The sequence below is a fragment of the Astatotilapia calliptera genome, chromosome 12, assembly GCF_964374335.1.
Source record: "Astatotilapia calliptera chromosome 12, fAstCal68.1, whole genome shotgun sequence".
Taxonomy (NCBI): domain Eukaryota; kingdom Metazoa; phylum Chordata; class Actinopteri; order Cichliformes; family Cichlidae; genus Astatotilapia; species Astatotilapia calliptera.
The window spans coordinates 12,330,884-12,350,698 of record NC_137433.1 but is presented as its reverse complement, the minus strand read 5'-3'; the positions used below and the strand labels follow the sequence as shown (position 1 = coordinate 12,350,698).

Below are 19,815 nucleotides of genomic sequence, written 5' to 3'. Positions count from 1 at the left end.
TCTCCTTATGGAGGAAGAGCAGAAGTAGATATTAAAAAAATACCATGGCAGACCATAAATGTGACTCAAGAATGAGGCTTATCTATAGTACTGCAATAGCAGACAGCAGTCAGGTGATGGCACTGTTGCATTCCTTTTTGCAAGCTTGAGTGTTTTCTTTATAACTTCCCAAAAGCAACTCTTTACATTTCATATGAGAGATTTTGCCCAAAGCACAAGAAGAATCAGAGGCAAAAAGGGCACGAGCAGATGCGAACACCCTCCTACAATGAACTCAGCGAGCACCTACGGCTCAGCCAGAAATAGGTCACAATAATCATCTGTAACGGCTCAAGTCATAACCTTGAAAATTCAGTTACAAAATACATCCCTGGTCCCCAGTATTCTGGATGACCTCAGTCAGTGTACTTAAACCATTTAGCTCTGTAAAACTGGTTAAACTTAGAGCAGAAAGAAAACATGCACAGTCACTCAAAATCCTATCAACTAAGAGCAGAAATGCTTTCCGGCTTTAATTAATTACAGTTTTCTCTATAGGCTTATAAAGTGCTATTTTGTAGTTCCCATATGTTTAATAGTCCCCCACACCACCACCACCCTTTTTTAAATAACAGCTTCTAATCAGACTGCTCTGCATTAGTAATAATTCATTACAAGCTGTGTTCAAAAAAGAGACACATCACAATAGATGGGGGACAGAATAATGGAAATTGTCCTGGTACAACAAAAGCACCACGGCTGAACATTACTGACAGCACCATTTGGTTGACCAGTGGCAGCAGAAAAATAAACACATATGACGGGCAAACAAAAGGCTGAATGGGCTACCAGATCTCAGAGCCAACAGCTGTAAATTACTTCAGTGGGTAGGGGATGGGAAGGCAAAGGGAGGGGAAAGGGTGAAGTCTCATCTCACTGATGGACAAATCAGCAGTTGTGTTTTCTGGCATTGCCTCCATAGGCTTCTCCTAATTTTGTGGCTTGCATGGAATGGGCCACAGTTAAATCAGATATAGTCTTGACTATGAGAGCATACCTAGAGAGGGGCCGAACAATCCAAATATCAGTAGTACCAATACCAACGCTGATATTGGTATTGATACTAGCATGACAGGATCGATATTTTGTTTCTTTCCCAAAGTCAGTATGCAGCCCACAGGATTGTGATAAATAAATATTTGTTTTTTGAAAATGAAAAAATATGCTAAATATACTATTAAAATGTCTATAGCCTATAACACATTTAAACAACAGAACTTGGCCCTAAGTGCTTTAAAGACAGGCTCATTTATATTCCACGTCTCCAAAAAAACATAGTTTCAAAAATAAATGAACATTTGAAAGGTGTGTTTTGTTGTGCTAATTGTTGTGGAAAATAAAAAGCAAAGTGTAATCAATAAAATTGTTCAAATGTGTGAAGAACTTGTAATTGGATGATAAGTCATGACACAGTGATCTCCCTCATGTAAGCTGCCTTTAAGGTATAACTATCATTCTCGGTATTGGTATACCGATACTGGTACCAACATTTGCAGTATCACACAGTGCTGAGCACCACCAGCTGCAGCAGGGACTCTGCAGTTCAATCTCATTTTGAATTAAAAAACAATAACCTGGCTATCATTTATTTATTGCTCATCAGTGATTTATAACTCTGTCTTCAATTAATTATTCCTCTGTAAGATTGTCAACTTGTGAGGCAGTGGCCTCCTGAAACCGACACTATCGGGAGTCACTGGAGCAAAGCGAGAGATAGTTCAGTCTTCTCTAATTTCCCCGAATTCAATTTGAAGCTCATTTGAGGATTTATGAGGAACTGTTAAAGTTATCGATTGACTGATGGCGAGAGCAAAATAGCTGCTGGGACTAAGGTTGCCTAGGACAACTACCTCCCCTTGATGAAATAAGTCCCTGCGGTGTATTGTGGGACTGCCCTGCGTTGTATTGCGCTGGGGGTTGGGGGTTAACTCGTCAAGTGAATGGTTCACGCCTATCCCGCTCTCTCCTCTCTCGGCCGTGTTGTGCCCTCCTCTCTCCTCCCCGTGAACAAGTTATGATGGCGGAACTGTAGATCTCGGGACGAGCAGGAGTGCACCGCCCGCCCTCGGTTAGCAAGTGTATATACTTATTTATTTATCCACCCAACTTCACGTCTTCCCCCTCAGCTATGACCCGCTGGATTCCTACTAAAAAAGAGAAGTACGGAGTGGGTAAGTGTTTGTATTTAACTACGTGCCCACCACCCCTCTTTATTATTTTCTTTTGCTAGTGAACAACTCTCCGCGTTAACTCCCAGAAACTCCACCAACTTCAAGAGGGACAAGAGTCGGGAAGTTGGGAAACTTAAGTTACTGGCGACTTTGTTGCTGTTGTTGTTTGTGACCTGAAGTGATTGTTACCACACTGTTGCCCAACTGGGTTTCACAAGCTTCCCTGTGGGGGCTTGTTCTCCCGTTTGTCCCTCTGTGCAGTTTGGTTTTAAGTGAGAAATTATTTACAGTTCAGTTACTACAATGTGCGAGGAGAAATGGGGGAAGAGCCGGGAGTTCAGTGAACGTATCAGCCATTCTTGAGTTTATAATCCCGCCGAGCTGAAGCTGTGCTGTAGTTAAGGTGAACTTGAATGAATCGTCATTTTGCTGAAAGGTCCTTTCCTTCAAGGACTCCTGTCGGGCCCCCACATGGGATCCGCTGCTGTGACTGCATGCCTCATGTGAGATAGTGGAGGAATGTTATTTGCATAGGCACGAGAGGAACTTTGTGGACAAGTGGCATTTGGCTACATTTACATAAGACTGTAATGTGTCAATGCAGTGGACCATGACCACGTAGCATATGTTTGTGGTCCTCACGACTGTATTTTACACTTAAGTTTGTTAAACTAAGGTGTGGCCCTTCCACCTGTGTGTGTGTGTGTGAGCTTGCAGTTTACTTTGCATGTATGAATGCATACACGTATGCTCGTGCTATCAGGTACCAGTTATCCACGCCCTCAAGGCAAATCAGCACAACTGTTGTCTCTGTTAGGAATCCCTTTGATGTTTACTGTAAAGATTTTATAGCCTACACAGGTTGTCTGGACATCGGTTTCTTCCCTGAGTCACTGCTGGATCTTTTGGTTTAAGCTACAGACACTTACCAATATCGCTTCCTGGTGTACTACACACATGAGAGTGAATATATCTGGTGTCTTTTTTTTCTTCTTCTCTGGATGAATCACAGCTTAGGACTGAAATACCTTGGCTGTGTTCTCTAACCTGGATCCCCCGCCCATGACTTTATTTTGGCTTTAAATAAAATGTTCTGTGCTCAATTTGCTGTTGTGACTAAAAATATTTCTAAGCCACAATTCTAAGGCCGCATGTGTTTCTCTGCACACAAACTCTGCCTTTTGGTTTGCATGTGACCTTGTTTTAGCAGCTGATATCGAGGAATATATATATATATATATATATTGTGTAGATGGTGCCATTCTCCTGACATTATTTTTCTTGCCCCAGAAACAAGGCAGGAGTCACTAACGTTGTACGTAATCCTTAAAATGCCATCGGACCCCCGTACAAGGGCTTACATTTTTAATCCGATTAGTTAACCAAGGCTGTGCTCAAATACGGGCAACTACACTTTTTTGGATGAAAGAAGAGATTGTAAGGGTTCTGATCATATCAGTTATATCACACTAGTTAATGGGGAAATGTGAATAATAAGGAGCTTAAGAGCTGTAATGGTGAATTTGTGACACTGTCATAATAGGATAGCTTCATATTTTTTATATCCAGAAGAGAAACGCTGCCCTGGAGGCTCAAAGGCATTGAAATCACCAGGTCTTGGGGAGTGATGACACATGTGTGGCTCCAGAGGGAGCTCTGGAAAATCCGGTAAATTACCTCAGGTGATGTCAGTTGAGTCAGCATCAGTCGGGACTTCACGTCTGAGGAAGAAGAAAAAAACCTGGAGGTACGGAATACAGAACGACCAATACATTTAAATTCCCGGCTAATATTGGCCTGCTTCAGATATGCCACTGTTGGTGTGTATGCTGTGTATTATGTGCGCCGACAAGGAAATATAATGCAGGAGAAGATGCTTGGGGTATTTTACGAATGAAATTCACACAGTTTATCCAGTAGAGCAGCGTTGACTTCATTGTTTTTATGCTAATGACACATCGCAGCTGGTGCCTGCCTTTTTATTGTAAACTGTGACCAGTTTTTGAAGTGACCCTGTTGTTACAATGACTCTATTATAATTTTTTTCTTCCTGTTTCAGTATAAATGCTGTGTGTTCAGTACAGCGTAGTACTGTGATAGTTTGCATGGAGATATTTTATCGATGCAGGGACACGAAAGATCTATGTTTTATAAAGTAAATGGAAATACTCATGGAATACTACAAACAAGAGGGCTCATCTAATGCACCACCACACTGAGAGAATGTTAGTGGAGCTGACGTACACTAAATTGACTCAAGTGAAAAATTATCTATCACTGGACACACTTACAGAGCAACCGCCTAATTCAGAGCACGCTAATGGCTCAGTCACACAAATGAAAATAGGACACTAGCCTCCTTACGTCTATGAAGTCTAGCTTATGGCAACATTTATGGCAGGTTTTAGTGACAGTGTTGGCACGTTTGACTCATTTTACAACAATAAAAAGACTGGGGTGAGATAACTTTATCTTATTGGATAAAACCAAGTTTAACCGTGAGGGCTTAATTTGCAGTTGTTAATTTGCATATGTCTTTGCAATATTCTGTTAAAATGTTAAGAAAAAGGTAAAAATTCTCAATAATATTGTATCTTGAGTGAAGTATTGTGAGTGTATCTGTTGTTTCCCCATACCTACTCTATGCATAGTTAAAGAATATAGGCAGCTATGTTGATAATGGAATTTTCCATGAAATCCATCAAAGTCTTATCAGCACTGGCTGGTAAATCCACTAATATAGTGTGCAGCATGAAAGAAGTTTCTTCGACTTCTGAAACTGTAGCTCATCTCTGCTTGGAGGTAGATTGGTTGCCAGTCTACACAAGGCTCCTTTAGATTTAGAATAGCATGCCTTTATTGCCTCTGCAAAATGTTGCACAATTAAATTCTGATGTATCTCCTGTTAGCCGTGCATACATACAGAGGAACCACTACGGGGAGAACAAAACCGCTGCATCAGTGCGCCTCCACCCTTGTCAAAGCAGACCTCTCCCACTAGTCGTCTGGAATAAGAACATGAATTTTCTGGCTGTGCTAAATCGAACCTTATCCCTTTTAAGAACTGTCCATTGCGACGCTCACAGTATTATTTGATAACAACACTTACTCGCTGGCGGTACTCATTAAAAGGGCCCCTTCAGAAATGTTTGAAGAGGCCTAAAAATATCGCCTTGAATAATAATGTGTGTCTGAGAAGGGCTTACACTCTTCAAGAAAATGTAATAGACCATCTAAAAATTCTTAAAAGCACAATGTGAAAGTTAGTTTCATTAGAACCGTGATGTCTCCCGATAAACTGAGTGGTGCGCTATCGTTTTACGTGCCCTGGGTGCATCAGGTGTCCAAATCAGTCTTGTGTAAGCAGTTTGTTGGCCCACAATGACTGTGAAAATAGCTGTGTCACAGTTATGCTTGTTCACATACATACAAATTTAAGCTGATGAACACCCTTTAGTGCAGGGAAGTCGAGACAGTTCCAGTGAAGTAACAATAAACATTTCTGAGTAACAATAAGCGGCTTGTGTGATAATTGAGTCATAATTGTAAAAGCTGTCTTACAGTTTCTTACAAGCAACACTTCTGCCTCCTGTTATTACCTGAAGTTTTCCTCAGAGAGCTGCCATTCTAGCCACCACAACTTCCACTTGATGAAATTAGGCAATAAATAGCATGTAGCATTTTCTTTAAAATGATGAACCGCTTACTTTTGTTCTCTCTGCTTGCCTGGGGCGGGCGGGGTTGGGGGGTGGAGGTTGTTATTAACAAAATCCACTGGCTTTGCAGCGTAAATACATCACAGTCATTACATCCCCCAGTTTGCCAATCTTGCCATGTCAAACCTAACTGCAGCCGGTGATTTGGAGATAAGTGCTGCCTTCGTTCTCAGTTCGGACAGACTGAACCAATACCTGTTTGCTTTTAAAACGTAATAGCAGATGAATCTCCTTCTTCTTTTACAACCTGGTGAAAGAAGTCTGTACTTCTAAGGTTTTTTTAATTTTCTTTTTCTGTTTAATGTTGCAGCAGGGTTTTTTTTCCCTACCCAAATAAAAAGATGAACCCAAGCTGCTCTAATTTTATCCTTTTTTGCACTTTTTGCTTTGAACTTGAGAATTAACTTTCTGATTTATGGATAACATAAAAAGACTTATTAGCTGGAGCACAGTTTTAAGATCATTTCTGGCTGTCTAGACAAGGAGATGGGAGGCTCGAGGCTTTTCTTGTGAGGCCTTTACCTTTTGAGAAATGCTGCCGGGGGAGAATTGGCTCAAAAGCAAACCTTAATAGACTTACTTATCTAATGGCTTTTTGGAGAGATACTAACTGAACCTGTCCCTGCTTTTGGTAGTGTATGACATTTGTATGCCACAAGAGATACTGGATGTGATACATCACTGAGTGGTAGTTTATAGGAGGAAATAATAATATTTTAGTAGTTGCATCTGAAAAGTGATTTGATTTTGTATAAATGAATATGCTGCCTGTGCATCAAACCCCGTGCAGCGTGGCACTTAGTATTTCTATCCCATTATGGACTTTATGTTATTTTTTTTTTTACTGCACTGAAGGCTTTTCTACATTGAATGCAGAGGATTTGTATAGTAACATTTTCAAGGATTTCTTTCAGAAATTGATTCTTTCATCATTTAAAGCTGTTTTTTTTTTCTTTTCTTTTAATGCTGTGTTGTTTTATCTTGGTCATGCAATGGTCCTTTCATGCCCAGTCAGCACTAAGAACAATAGATTCTCATTGTATTGTGTTAACTTTGATGAGCTGCCAGCGGCTGCCCAAACTCTTCGACTGGGGTGTTCTTTAATTGTTGGCTAGTGCACCTCTATGGTAAATCATTTAGGGGGAATCAGGCTGACTCTGATTTAACATTAGCATGCTCATTAACTTGAACTTGTGCCGATAGAGCTTTATTGGACTTTACAACAGTAGCTACAGGCTCAGCATTTGAAGTTTAAGAGGAAGACAGGGTGCCTCAGAGTGGCACAGATTAGCTTTGCTGCCAGAGCCCAGACTGATGCTTTTGCTTTAGACAGTGTGGCTCTTGCCAGGCCCGGACACTGTCAAGTTGGTGAATGGCCCATTGTCACTCTTGGCTTGACTAGAGGCAGATGTCATTTTCTTCAGTGCACATATTCTGGCTGCATATATAATTAATTTCCTGGTGATTCATAGTATGCCTGTAACTTCTTTTTAAATACAAAGACGATTCCAAAAAAGTTCAGACTGTGTAAACTGTAAATGAAAAGTGAATGCAATGATTTGCAAATCTCATAAACACACATTTTATTCGCAATCGAACATAGAAACCACATCAGTTGTTTAAAATGAGAAAATCTACCATTTCAGGAAAAACAAACAAGTTACATTTGAATTTGATGACAGCAACATGTCTCAAAAAAGTTGGGTCAGGGGGGCCATGTTTACTACTGTATAGCGTCCCCTCTTCTATTAACAAAAGTCAAAAATATCTGGGCGCTGAGGAGACCATTTATTGGACTTTTGGGAGAGGAATGTTGTCCCGTTCTTGTCTGACAGGATTATAGCTGCTCAGCAGTCCCCCATTTCTCATTTCATGATGGGCCAAATGTTTTCAGTTGGTGAAAGGTTTCGGCGACAGACAGGCCAGTTCAGCAACCGGATTCTTCTATTATTAAGTCATGCTATTGTAATAGATGCAGTATGTGGTTTTTGCATTGTCTTGCTGAAAAATGGAAGCCCTAGGCTCAAAAGACATAATCAAAGCTCCCAATTCCATAGACACTAATGGATCCCCAGACCGTCAGAGATACAGGCTTTTTTGCTGAGCAACAGATCGTCCCTCTCTTTTTTTTTTTAGTCGGGAGGACTTACAAGAAGAATTTCAAATTTGGATTAGTCTCACCACAGTTTTCCAGTTTGTCCATTTTAAATGAACTTGGCTCAGAGTAAACAGCAGTTTTTCTGGATCATGTTCACATACAGCTTCTTCTTTGCACAATAGAGCTTTACCCTGCATTTGTCTATGCCACTTGTGGAAGTATTCCTGAGCCCATGCAGTGATTTGCATGACAGAATCATGTCTGTTTTTAATGCAGTGCTGCCTGAGGGCCCAAAGAGCATGGGCATGCAATACTAACTTCCATTGTCCTTGCGCACAGAGATTTCTCCCCATTAACCTCTTTAGTTGCAGTTTTAGCAGCTATTTTTTTTCTTCCCCTTACATCTTCATCCTTTTGTTTCTGCATCCCAACTTCTTTTCTTACAGTGATACATTTTCTCACTTTAAACATTTGAGACTTTGTTCTGTTGTAAATAGAATTGTGTTTCTGAGCTCTACAAAACATTGGAATCTGTTATTATTTACATTTTGCACACCATCTTTTTTTTTTTTTTTTTTTAGATTTGGGATTGGAAAACAACATCTGTGGCTTCTGTTCATGTTCATGTTCAAAAGCAGGAAAAGTTGAACTATTATTAGGTTGCATTAGCTGTCTATTTTGTTGACACAAGGAAGAACCTCACACCTGTCCAGGTGCTCCTAACAAAACAGCCGTCAAAAGCCAACGTGATATTCCAGGAGTTTTTTTTGCGCAGAAATGCAAACAAAGTCTCAAGCAAAAATGTGTTTTATGGAAAGCCGATGAGGAGGAAGTCAAAGAGGAGGAAAAGCAGTCACATTCAGTGATTTGTCAAGTTTTGGTATTCAGACTGAGGTGTGATAAGCTGAGCCAGTTGGAGCGTGCAGTGAAATCTGGCCTCCAGCAACAAGCATTATCACCATGCAAGTCAGGGCAGAGCTCTGCTCATAGTTCCTCCATCTTACTGTGAGAATGAGTGGCTGCGCGTTATTGCAGCTCCCTCAAGTCGTGAATAAGACCTTTGCTACAGTAGTGTTTGCCAAGGTTTCTCTTTTGCAGTTTTATGCGCGCGCGCATGTGTGTGTATATGAGTGAGTGTACATATGTTTTTACGCACAAGCATTTTCTTGTATTAACCCCTCCAATGTCTGTCCTGGTAAACGGCTAAAAAGGAAAAGATAGGAGCTGCCTCCAGGAAAGCTGCAAGGTTAAAAATGAGCACAGGGAGGGGCAGCGCTTGCAGGTGAGTCACTTGGCAGAAACACAGGCTGCAAGTGTAACTGCCGACCAAAGGTCACAGCACGCATGTTATCGGATATAGGGAGAGTCTGATGCTATTGCTTTTTTAGCGGTACTCCTCACGTTTGACACTGCAACTACCTGCTCCGGCGCGGTCTATTTACTGGAACGTTAATCACAGCCCGAAGGCATCCAATTCAATTAAAAATAGCACAAACGCTTTAGAGGTTTGAGTCACACAGGCGTGCTGCACAAACACACTGCCTGCTTTTAGAAAACGCAATAAGATGAGGAATAAATCAAAGATCAAGATCCTCTCTGCTGCGCGTGCGTGCTCTGTGACATGGAGGTTGAATTGGTTTCTTTTTTCCAGTGAGAAACTGCAAACCTCTGATCCAGAACTTCTTTTAAAACAGACTTGCTCCTCTGTGCAATAAGTGATTGAAAAGGGATTTGGGGTTTTTGCAGTAATTCACCGGACCTTGAGGAGGAACAAAACTCGTCAATCAATCTGTCTGCCCGAACCTTTTTATTTAATTTTTTTTGGTTAACAGTTTTTGTTGTGTGTGTGTGTGTGTGGGTGTGTGTGGGTGTGTGTGTGTGTGTGTGTAAGATTCACATTATGAGACAGTCCTGCTTTGTCCTTCAGTGATCTACAATTATGATGCCAGTGGCGAACAGGAGCTGTGTCTACAAGTGGGGGACACGGTGCACATACTTGAGAAATTTGAAGGTGAGCAAGCATAAGCACACAGCAGGCCCCGACACATCCCTCTTTCCCCTAATCTAAAGCAAGCTGACACAGGAACTTAAATGAGATGTTGAACTAACTGGCACTCAGTGTGTTATGCATAGTAATGTAAATGAGTCTATTACATTGTCCTCCTGACATCACTCCTATCTCGCTCTATCCCTCAGTGTAACGTTTTTGTTGGGTAATTTATGTCTTCTTAGGCTGGTATAGGGGCTATGCTCTACGCAGGAAATCACAAAAGGTATGGGCAATAGTGCTATATTATCATCATTGTCTTGGTGTGTATGTGTGTGTGTAATTTACTGATCACTATGAAATTTTTCTTTTTCTTCAGGGCATTTTCCCTGCTTCCTACATCCACTTAAAGGAGGCTACGGTTGAGGGAATAGGGTGAGATCACATATCAGTAAACAGATCATTTTGATGATAATCTGCTCTGCTTTTGGTTTGCTGTCCAGCCTTGTGTTTTGCCAGCAACATAGCAGTGCACTTACAATTATCATAAGTGAGGACTCAGTAATGCTTTTCTTGGCTGTGTAAGGAAACCATCCACCTATTTATCATGTATAGAAAAGCACTTGAATCTATCCAAATTATATGACATGATCTATGAGTGATGAGCCACTTTTCTAATGTCTTTCTATTCTCTTTTTGTGGCTGGTAGCCAGCAGGAAATAATTATTCCGGCCGATTTACCCCTGGTACAAGAGCTCGGAGCTACTCTGAGGGAATGGGCCCAGATATGGCAGAAGCTGTATGTGGTATGTGGAGACTTTTTTCTTTTATCTGCCACTTTGACTTTTGTACACACAGTTCCGTGCACCTCTGTTTTTCACCCCTTTGACACACTTTTGTTATAAAGTTTCATTGCTCTTCATTCCTCTGAAGAAAGGTATTACTTATAATAAAACCTGTTTAACTGGCAGGAGAACAAGACAATTTTGTTCAGGACTGTGCAGCAGATGGCCTACAGCCTCATCGAATATCGATCTCAGATAGTGTCAGGAACGCTGCCCAAGGATGACCTTGTAGAGCTCAAAAAGAAAGTCACAGCAAAGATTGATTATGGAAACCGGTATGAATCCTTTTTTTTTTTTTTTGCCTTTAGGAACTATTATTGTTGTAAAATCTCCTCAGGTTGTATGGGTGAGCCTTTTAAAATTGCTTCTGTAAACTTATTTGATGCTGTGTTGATCCTCTGGCTTGCTCAGGATTCTGGGTCTGGACCTGGTGGTGCGGGATGAAGCGGGAAACATGCTGAATCCTGACAGGACTAGTACGGTCAGCCTGTTCCGGGCCCATGAGACCGCCTCCCGCAGCGTTGATGACAGGATACAAGAGGAGAAGGCACAGTTCCGATTTGTTGATACTATCACTGGCTGTCAGTTTCATTTAATGTTGTTGTCCACTCACTGTTTCCGGCCTTGTTTTCATCCAGACACGGCTACAGAACCTGGAAATGAGGCGTCAGACTCTTTTCAGTACAGTGCACACCTACAGCTTGTTCATGAACTTGAAAAACTTTGTGTGTAACATTGGAGAAGATGCCGAGCTGCTAATGTCTCTGTATGACCCGGATCAGTCTGAATTCATCAGGTTAGCTTGTTTTTTTTGTTTTTTGTTTTTTTCTCTTAACTCGACAACTAAACAAGTTTGCCGTTCGATAGTTTGCGCTCGTCTATGCCTCTAAAAGTCTATAGAAATGTTCACAATGTTTATATAATTGATCAGAAAACTTTTAAAGAAGTATTAATGGCTCGCAATACTACAACTGCTAAAGTGAAAAATTAGGAATTGCAATTATTTATGTAATGCAATGGGGAAAACAAATGTAATAATGGCTGGAGGTTGTGCATTATCGTCAAATAACTCAGCACAGCTCTGCTTTAAATTAGCACTCAAGGCTGATCGTTGTTAGGCATTCATCTGCTTGCTGGTGTAGAAAACTACCGTCTCTATTTGCTGTTAGACATTATACCCGCATAAATAATGGAAGTGATTAAAGCAACCTTTAAAAAGTAAACATTTTGCTAACTGAATGTTAGACAAATTAGTGGTGCAAAACCTCGAAACAGTCATACTGCCGATGCTCATATCTGACCCACCACGTACAAACGCAACGAGTGGAAATGACACTGTTTTCACTTTACGCTCAGACGTTGAGATCTTGTAGATGGAACATTTTAAGTGCAACAAATAGCTTTAGATCTGGCAGGGCTAAAGCTGAAAGAAGTCAGACTTGGCGAGAAAACCCAGGCTGACCAGCTGACCTCAGTGCCTCACTACATCAGCAGATGGCTGGCAGATATTATTCGTGGTTTGCTGTTTAAGCTGCTGGCCTGCAAGCTCTTATTGCTGTTTCTGCAAGTTGCTTTACAACCCACCTCCATCGTTTCATGCTACTCGTGCTTTGTCTCACTGAAGCTGCCGTCACACACGGAGTGATTTGAATGTTAAGCATCGCATTGAACTTCACAGTTGGTTGCTAGTTGAAATTCCGGTTGCCTAGATAGTCCTAAAATGTAGCCTGTCATGCATCACTCTTCAGTATTCAAGGTTCACCTTCTACCAGATTGCAGAAGTTGGAACAGTTTGTTGCCAGGATGGGGCTGGTCCTTCAGTATCTGCGCTGCTCTAGTCCGGCATCTCCTGGTGTAGGTGTCCTGAAGCGGGGGGAGAGCAATCCTGCAGCAGTGTTCTGCTGTACGGATCACTCTCTGGAGAGCTTTTTGGTCCTTCACACAGCTGTTCCCAAACCACGATGTCATGTTCTGTGTGAGGATGCTCTCCACAGCACCTGTATAGAAAATCCTGAGGATCTTTGGAGAGACCCTGAACTTCCTCAGTTGTCGTAGGTGATACAGGCGCTGCCTAGCCTGGACCTGAATGTGGGCAGCCCATGTCAGGTCTGAGGAGATGTGGACACCAAGACACTTGAAGGACTGCACCCTCTCCACTGGAGCTCTATTGATGATAATGGGCTTGTAGTCTCTGTGCTGACCCCTTCTGAAGTCCACCACCAGCTCCTTGGTCTTGCTGACGTTCAGCTGGAGGTGGTTGTCCTGGCACCATGATGCCAGATTCTTCACTTCATCCATGTAGGCCGCCTCACCGTTGTTGGAGATGGCACCCAACACCACTGTGTCATCAGCAAAGTTCACAATGGTGTTGGAGCCATGGGTGGCCACACAGTCTGAAGTGTAGAGGGAGTAGAGCAGTGGCGAGAGGACACATCCCTGAGGTGCTCCTGTGTTGATGGTGATGCTGTTAGAGACGCATCTACCCACCCTCACCACCTGAGTTCTGCCAGTGAGGAAGTCCAACACCCATGCACACAGACGGCTGTTAAGTCCCAGATCCCTCAGCTTTGTGAACAGTCTGCAGGGCACTATTGTGTTAAACGCTGAACTATAATCAACAAACAGCATTCGCACATAGTTACCCTGTTTCTTGTCCACGTGGCTGAGAGTGGTGTGTAGGACGTGGGCGATGGCATCCTCTGTGGATCTGTTGGATCTGTAGGCGAACTGCATCGGATCTGTGGTGTTTGGGATGGAGGAGGAGATGATGTTCTTCAGCAGCCTCTCAAACACCTTCATTACTACCGAGGTCAGTGCAACTGGCCGGTAATCGTTCAGGGATGAGGGTTTGCTGTTTTTGGGCACAGGGATGATGGTGGATCTTTTGAAGCATGTGGGGACCACAGACTTCGCCAGGGACTCGTTGAAGATGTAAGTGAACACACCTGCTAGCTGGTCAGCACAGCAGCGTAGCAGACGGCCGGTGATGCCGTCTGGTCCCGCCGCTTTCCTTGTTTTAACTCTCCTCAATGCCGCTCGGATGTCATGTTCCGTGATGCTGGTCTATTCTGTTATTCTGCATTCTTATTAGTATTCACTTCACTGGCTTGCCACGGAGATGACCCACCTGCTTCCTGTTGACAGCATTGCTTAAAGCCACCCTGAATGACATTGGCTTTCTATGGTCACCACGTTGCTGCAAATCACTTCCTGTGTAGATGCAGCTTTGATGTCATGTGCATTGTTATGGGATGCTCTGTTCTGTGGGGGTGTCTCGCTGCTGTCCAACCTGCATTTTTCCATATTTGTGCATGGAAATGCAGGGATGTGTGCTCTCGGGGAGGTCCCAGAACAGGGCTGTACCGCCAAATATAATTTACTGCAGATGGAATCAGTCTTGTTTTGACTAAAATGGTCCTGACAGAAATACCAATAATGACCGGCTGGTGATGATTCTTTTAGGATGGCTGCATCCTCCTATGTTTGGTAAGGCCTACAGGGATATCTAGGCTCTTATAATTATGGCATTTAAAATATGCAGACACTTGAAATTTTTTTCTGGAAACTTTTGGATTTTATTGGGTGAGACATAAAATAATGCTGCTTTTACATCACTGGCTTTGGTTTCAGATAACGCCGTCTCTAACTGTGACTTTTATTTAAATTCTTGCAGTGAGAACTTCCTGGTGCGCTGGGACAGTACGGGAATGCCTAAAGAAATTGAAAAACTCAACAACCTGCCAGCGCTATTCACGGTAACCAAATCCCTACCCACCACAGTGCGTTCCCTCTCTTTCAGATTTAAACAATCCAAGCGCCGCCTGAAGTCTGTGACAAAGAAGACAATTAGCGTCTGGATTGCTCCTAATTTACTAAAAGTTTCACTGAATGGCTCACTCACAGCACATCATTGAAAATTTGAATGCATTCGCCTCCATTATGTTGCTTCTGCTTAAGTTAATAAGCGGTGCTCTGTAATCAAGTCACTGTGTTAACCTCCATGTGTGCCATCAGGAGCTAGTGGTTTGGAGTGTGATAAAGCCACATTAATCAAGGTGTACAGTTTAAGATTATAGCAAAGCACACAAGTGGATGGTCCTTTGAAAAGTAAAAACCTTGAGAAAAATAAGCATATAAACATGCTGGGAAGGCGATGTGTTTAAAGCTTTTACTCCACTCCTTTATCATGGAAATATTTTCCATCTGGTCCTCAGCTCCAGCCCTGTGTGTGTACACAATGACTGGCAAGTAGAGTCACTGCCTTTTGTACCTAATGCACCTTATCTCTCGCAGTGCCATAATAAATAATCTTTTGTGTGTCTTCTGTGTCCAGGACCTGAGCAGCACTGACTTGATGAGGCAGCGACTCTTCCTGGTGTGCCAGATCATCAGAGTGGGCAGCATGGAGCTGAAAGAGGGCAAGAAACAAACAGGCGGACTTAGGAGACCGTTTGGTGTGGCCGGTGAGGGACTTTTTTATGTCCTAATATTTGTAAGAGCAGTATAAAAGTTCAATTTAAGAAGGAAAAAAAGAAAAAGCTAGCCCTCTCTCGTGGTACAGATACATGAATAGTTTTGTTGAGGTGGAGAAATGAAAGATCCATGTGTCGAAACGAAATGGGAACACCTGCTTCCTGACCTAGAAAATGCCTTCACTCTGCCTTGGCAAGGCAGTCGGAGGAAAATTGGTTTAGCAACTGTCTTTTTGTTTTCGGCCAGATGATTAGTGGATTTGATGGGAAATGGTTTTCCTCTGGTGTTCCAGCAAATGGACTGAAACCGGAGTCAGAATGAACATTCAACTCAGAAGTCATATTATTCTTAGCCAGGGAAAAAGCGTTTAAAAAAAAAAAAAGCATTCTAGGAAAAGATCCGGGTGAAATGAACAATTCAAAGGCAAGATCAAGACCGCTCAATATATCTTACTAAGCTGGCTTTCTGCTGCGCCAGGCAACAGGTGAGCGAGATCCAACACCTGGCTCGGCTTCTTTTTCAGACGTGGAAAATACACTTTCCAGACTTATAAGTTAATTAACTTTCCGAGCTCTTTAAAAAATAAAACAGAAAAAAGGTGATTCCCATTTTGCTGTCGTTTTGGCATTTACTAGAAAACGCTGTCAAATCTAGTTAATTAGCTCGTCTTTTTCAGTCTGCATCCTTACTGTGAATGTGTCAATGTGTTTGTCATTGCAGTTATGGACATAACAGACATTGCCCACGGCAAAATAGATGACGAGGACAAACAGCATTTCATCCCCTTTCAGCAGTGAGTCCTCTAATGTTGTCATATTTTTGCTGTTTACAGGCTCGGTCTTGTTTTGTAACGCAACTCAATTGAGCACAAATAATTCATAAGAACATGAATAGCTCTCGAGTTATACTTACTGCCAACTGTGTTCCATTACGTTTGCTTTTTTTCTTTTTCCAAGGCTGCAGTTCGACTTTTCCTACACTGTATTTCAAGGACAAAACACTTTTTGCAGTTCTAAATGAAAGAGAAGCTTCAAGATCATGTTTTTAGGGCACCTACAAACTGGAGGGGGAGGGGGGAGATAAACAATGACAGTCATATGTTCACAGGGATCGTAGATGGAAGAGAGCCAAAAATATCTCGACTCATTTCTGGCTTCTGTACAAATTTTACCAAGTTTTAACCTCAGTTTTTCTTTTCTTTTCACTCTAGAACAGATCACTCTGTCTTTTTGAGAAGGTAGAGACCAAAAAATAATACTGATTTAAATTTTCAATTCGTGGCATCCTTCTTATCTTGAAAGACTTTGGCCCTATGTGCTTTGTATCTGACAGGAAATATGCAAGCCTTCAGATAAATATTAGTTTTTGTTTGGACATATACAAAGGAAAGATTGCACCGCTGAGCGTTTTAAGCTTTCCAGCCTTGACAGGTTAATGATTTTTTTTTTCATTTCATTAACAGAGTAAATGTTTTCGCACTGTACGAACAATTAGGTAAATATAAATAGACCAGGGTAAGTAAATTTTTAATTGAACACAAGATAAAAATAAATAAATAAATAACTACAACGAGACACTGTTACATTTTTCTCCTGAGCATTGAACATGGTGAAAGGCTGTGAGATGGAACCGATTGAGATCACCAGTTTTGGCAAGCTGTCTGTAGCAAACTCTAGAGTTCACCTTACATCTTGGGACACACATTGCCCAGTTTAATCTGAGCTGGTCTGGTGAAGTAGAATAACTAAATAATAACCTAACATATAAAAAAAAAACGTTCATAGATACATAAACGTTCATATTTAATAAACTTTCCATTTACAAAACAGCATGAGATGCTGCAAGAAAAATGCAGTTACAACAACACGTCTCAGTTTTTCTACATTCAGTTTGCTGTCAGCACAGTGTGTCGGCTTAACTGTCTTAGTCTAATATCATTATGTAAAAGCCTTGGGTGATGTCTTTGTCGGCAAGAAGGCTGTAAAAGTGATGATGATTCAGACCTCTGTCTCAGATTAAATTAATGGTTTGGACAACAGCTCTCGTGATGCGACTCGTCCTTAACAGCCTGTAACACCATGCTTTGTGGTGCAAAATAAAGTAACCCCTCCAAAAAAACAAAAAAAACCCATTGATTTTCTTTCTCTGCTAATTTTACACCTTAAAAAGCCATCCAGTGGACCAGCTGGGACCTTTTGCTGGGCCTATTTTGGCCCTTGATTAACACCCCGATCTGCTGTGTTAACCTGCAGTCACAGGTAGAGCAGACTAGCCATAGCATGGTGTTGGAGAACTGAAAGCTAATCCAACATTGTAGAAGAGTAAAAACACAACATTTCATTGATTTAATGTGATATATGCTTTTGCAGCACACAGAAACCTGACAGTGAAACCTTAGCTGACACGTTTCTGCTTTCCTTGTTCCTTGTTACTAAACCACTACAATAGAGTTTTGTGATTATTCCCTTCTGTGTAATTACAGTGTCGGCACTGTGTAATTCTGTTTTCTGATACAAAGATGTTTGGCTAACCTCGCTGAGTACTTCCATAGTAGTGTAACTGTAAACTAAAAATGTGGTCAAGGGCTTTAAAGTACTTTAAAGATCAAAACTGATCGATTCTTTTTTTGGAAATCTATAAAGAGATTTCAAATTTATACACATTGGTGTTTGTCTTATTAAAAGTTAGAGTAGTGCTAGTATTTTAAGCAGATTTTCTCTGCTGTAGTCACTCGAGCAGAGCAGCAGGGATCTGGGAGAGATGGTGCGTGTTGTCAAAAACTCCAGAAAGCCTCACAGTGCCTTCGCAGCTCTTCCGTCCATTTGTTTGTCACCTGTCAAAGATGCTGGCAGTTGATTCTTTTTTTTTTTTTTACTTTCATTGTATTGTCACCTCTATATTTCCTTCTTAGGATAGCTATGGAAACCTACATCCGTCAGAGGCAGCTCATCATGTCTCCGCGCATCCCTTCTCGAGTCATAGGAGAGAATGAGCCCCTCACAGCTGTCTTCAACAAAGTCATTGCCACGCGGGAGGTCAATCACAAAGGCCAGGGTAAAATGAAGTGCTCACAGACAGTGTGTTCCCCTGTGATTTTAGAGGGTTGCTCTAAATTGACCTTTTTTTTTGCTTTGAGGAAAATAATTGATGTGTGAGGGGTCTGCAAGGTGCAGTCTGCCTCATTGAATTTCTTTACATGTTTGCTGGCAGGGCTGTTTGTGACCATGAAGCTTCTCCCAGGGGACCTTGCCCAAGTCAGAAAGGACTACCCCCACTTTGTGGACCGCAGCACCGCTATCGTCAGGAAAATGGGCTTTCCAGAAATCATCCTCCCTGGTGAATTAAAGCCTTTGTTGATGGGCAGTTCTCACGACGGTCATGCTCATTTTAATTGCTCACGAAGCTGTGAGGGGCTTTTTTTAAAATTTCTCAACACAACCTTCTGATCGTCTGTTATCCCTCATCCAGGAAACGTGAGGAATGATATTTATGTAACCTTGCTACAAGGAGAATTTGACCGTGGTAAAAAGAAGACCCCCAAAAATGTAGAGGTCATACTGAGTGTGCACGATGATGAAGGCAATCCCATGGAGGTAAAATAGACCAGTGAATGACATTTAAAAAAAATGTAATTTAATTTGATCTTAATGCAGCTTACTGAATGGCATCTTTATATAAGTCATATAATTGTGACAGTATACATGTGGTTGTGGACAGCCCTAAAGATAGAAAAGTGTTCTATTTCACTTATCAACAATCAGAAGTTCTGTTTTTTTTCTGTTTAGTAAACACTAGTCTATAAAAACTGGAAAGCACAGTTCACTTACTCAAGTTGCCCCATACCTCTCTGTTAGAGATTATTGATGAGATTCACCAATAAATATGCCCTATTGTGGATTTTGTAAAACATAATTTGGAGTTGAAGCTTGCTTTGTTGCTTCCAGCTATTTGCAGAATTCTTCCCATTGGTTTAATAAATACCTGCAGCTTTTTAAGATCCATATGAGTGTCTCCAGAATGAGACTTGTCTTTCCAATCCAATGATATCCATGATAACGTCATAACTAGCAGCAAAGTGTGGGACTGTTGGAATGAGAATCAACACCTTCAAAGTCTGAGGCCACTCAAAATAGGGTGGAGTGCTCACTCCTAGACCAGGATGAATTACTACCCCAAATGGAGGATTTGAGTCACTTGCTGTCTTGTTCAAAAGTGATGGGAGAGTGTAGCATGAGATTGACAAACAGATTGGCGCCACGTCCTCAGTGAAGCAGACATTGTAATAATCTGTTGTTAAAGCAAAGCAGACGACTTATTGGCCAATCTAAGTTGCTACCCTCACCTCTGGTCATGAGCTCTGGGTAGTGACTGAAAAAATTAGGTTGCAGATAAATGAGTTTGCTTCAAAGGGTAGCAGGGTTCTCCCTGAAGTGATAGGGTTAGAGTTCAGTCATTTGAGAGGGACTTGGAGTAGAACTGCTGCTCC

At 41.7% G+C, this 19,815-nt stretch overlaps 1 protein-coding gene across 3 annotated transcripts in view; it reads left to right on the top strand.

Annotated features, from left to right (window-relative positions):
- The first annotated feature begins 2,018 nt into the window (after positions 1-2,018).
- Positions 2,019-19,815, top strand: part of dock5 (dedicator of cytokinesis 5) — a 37,919-nt gene continuing 20,122 nt past the window's right edge. For all 3 annotated transcript variants that reach the window (XR_013912515.1, XM_026186960.2, XM_026186959.2), the window contains exons 1-14: positions 2,019-2,210; positions 9,952-10,035; positions 10,257-10,297; positions 10,391-10,446; positions 10,721-10,817; positions 10,983-11,131; positions 11,268-11,403; positions 11,495-11,652; positions 14,530-14,611; positions 15,190-15,319; positions 16,050-16,122; positions 18,241-18,383; positions 18,540-18,665; positions 18,798-18,922. Coding sequence is in view for 2 of the 3 variants with exons in the window: in XM_026186960.2 (XP_026042745.2) it covers positions 2,168-2,210; positions 9,952-10,035; positions 10,257-10,297; positions 10,391-10,446; positions 10,721-10,817; positions 10,983-11,131; positions 11,268-11,403; positions 11,495-11,652; positions 14,530-14,611; positions 15,190-15,319; positions 16,050-16,122; positions 18,241-18,383; positions 18,540-18,665; positions 18,798-18,922 (1,443 nt within the window). In the remaining variant the exon portion in view is untranslated. The remainder of the gene's footprint in view (positions 2,211-9,951; positions 10,036-10,256; positions 10,298-10,390; positions 10,447-10,720; positions 10,818-10,982; positions 11,132-11,267; positions 11,404-11,494; positions 11,653-14,529; positions 14,612-15,189; positions 15,320-16,049; positions 16,123-18,240; positions 18,384-18,539; positions 18,666-18,797; positions 18,923-19,815) is intronic.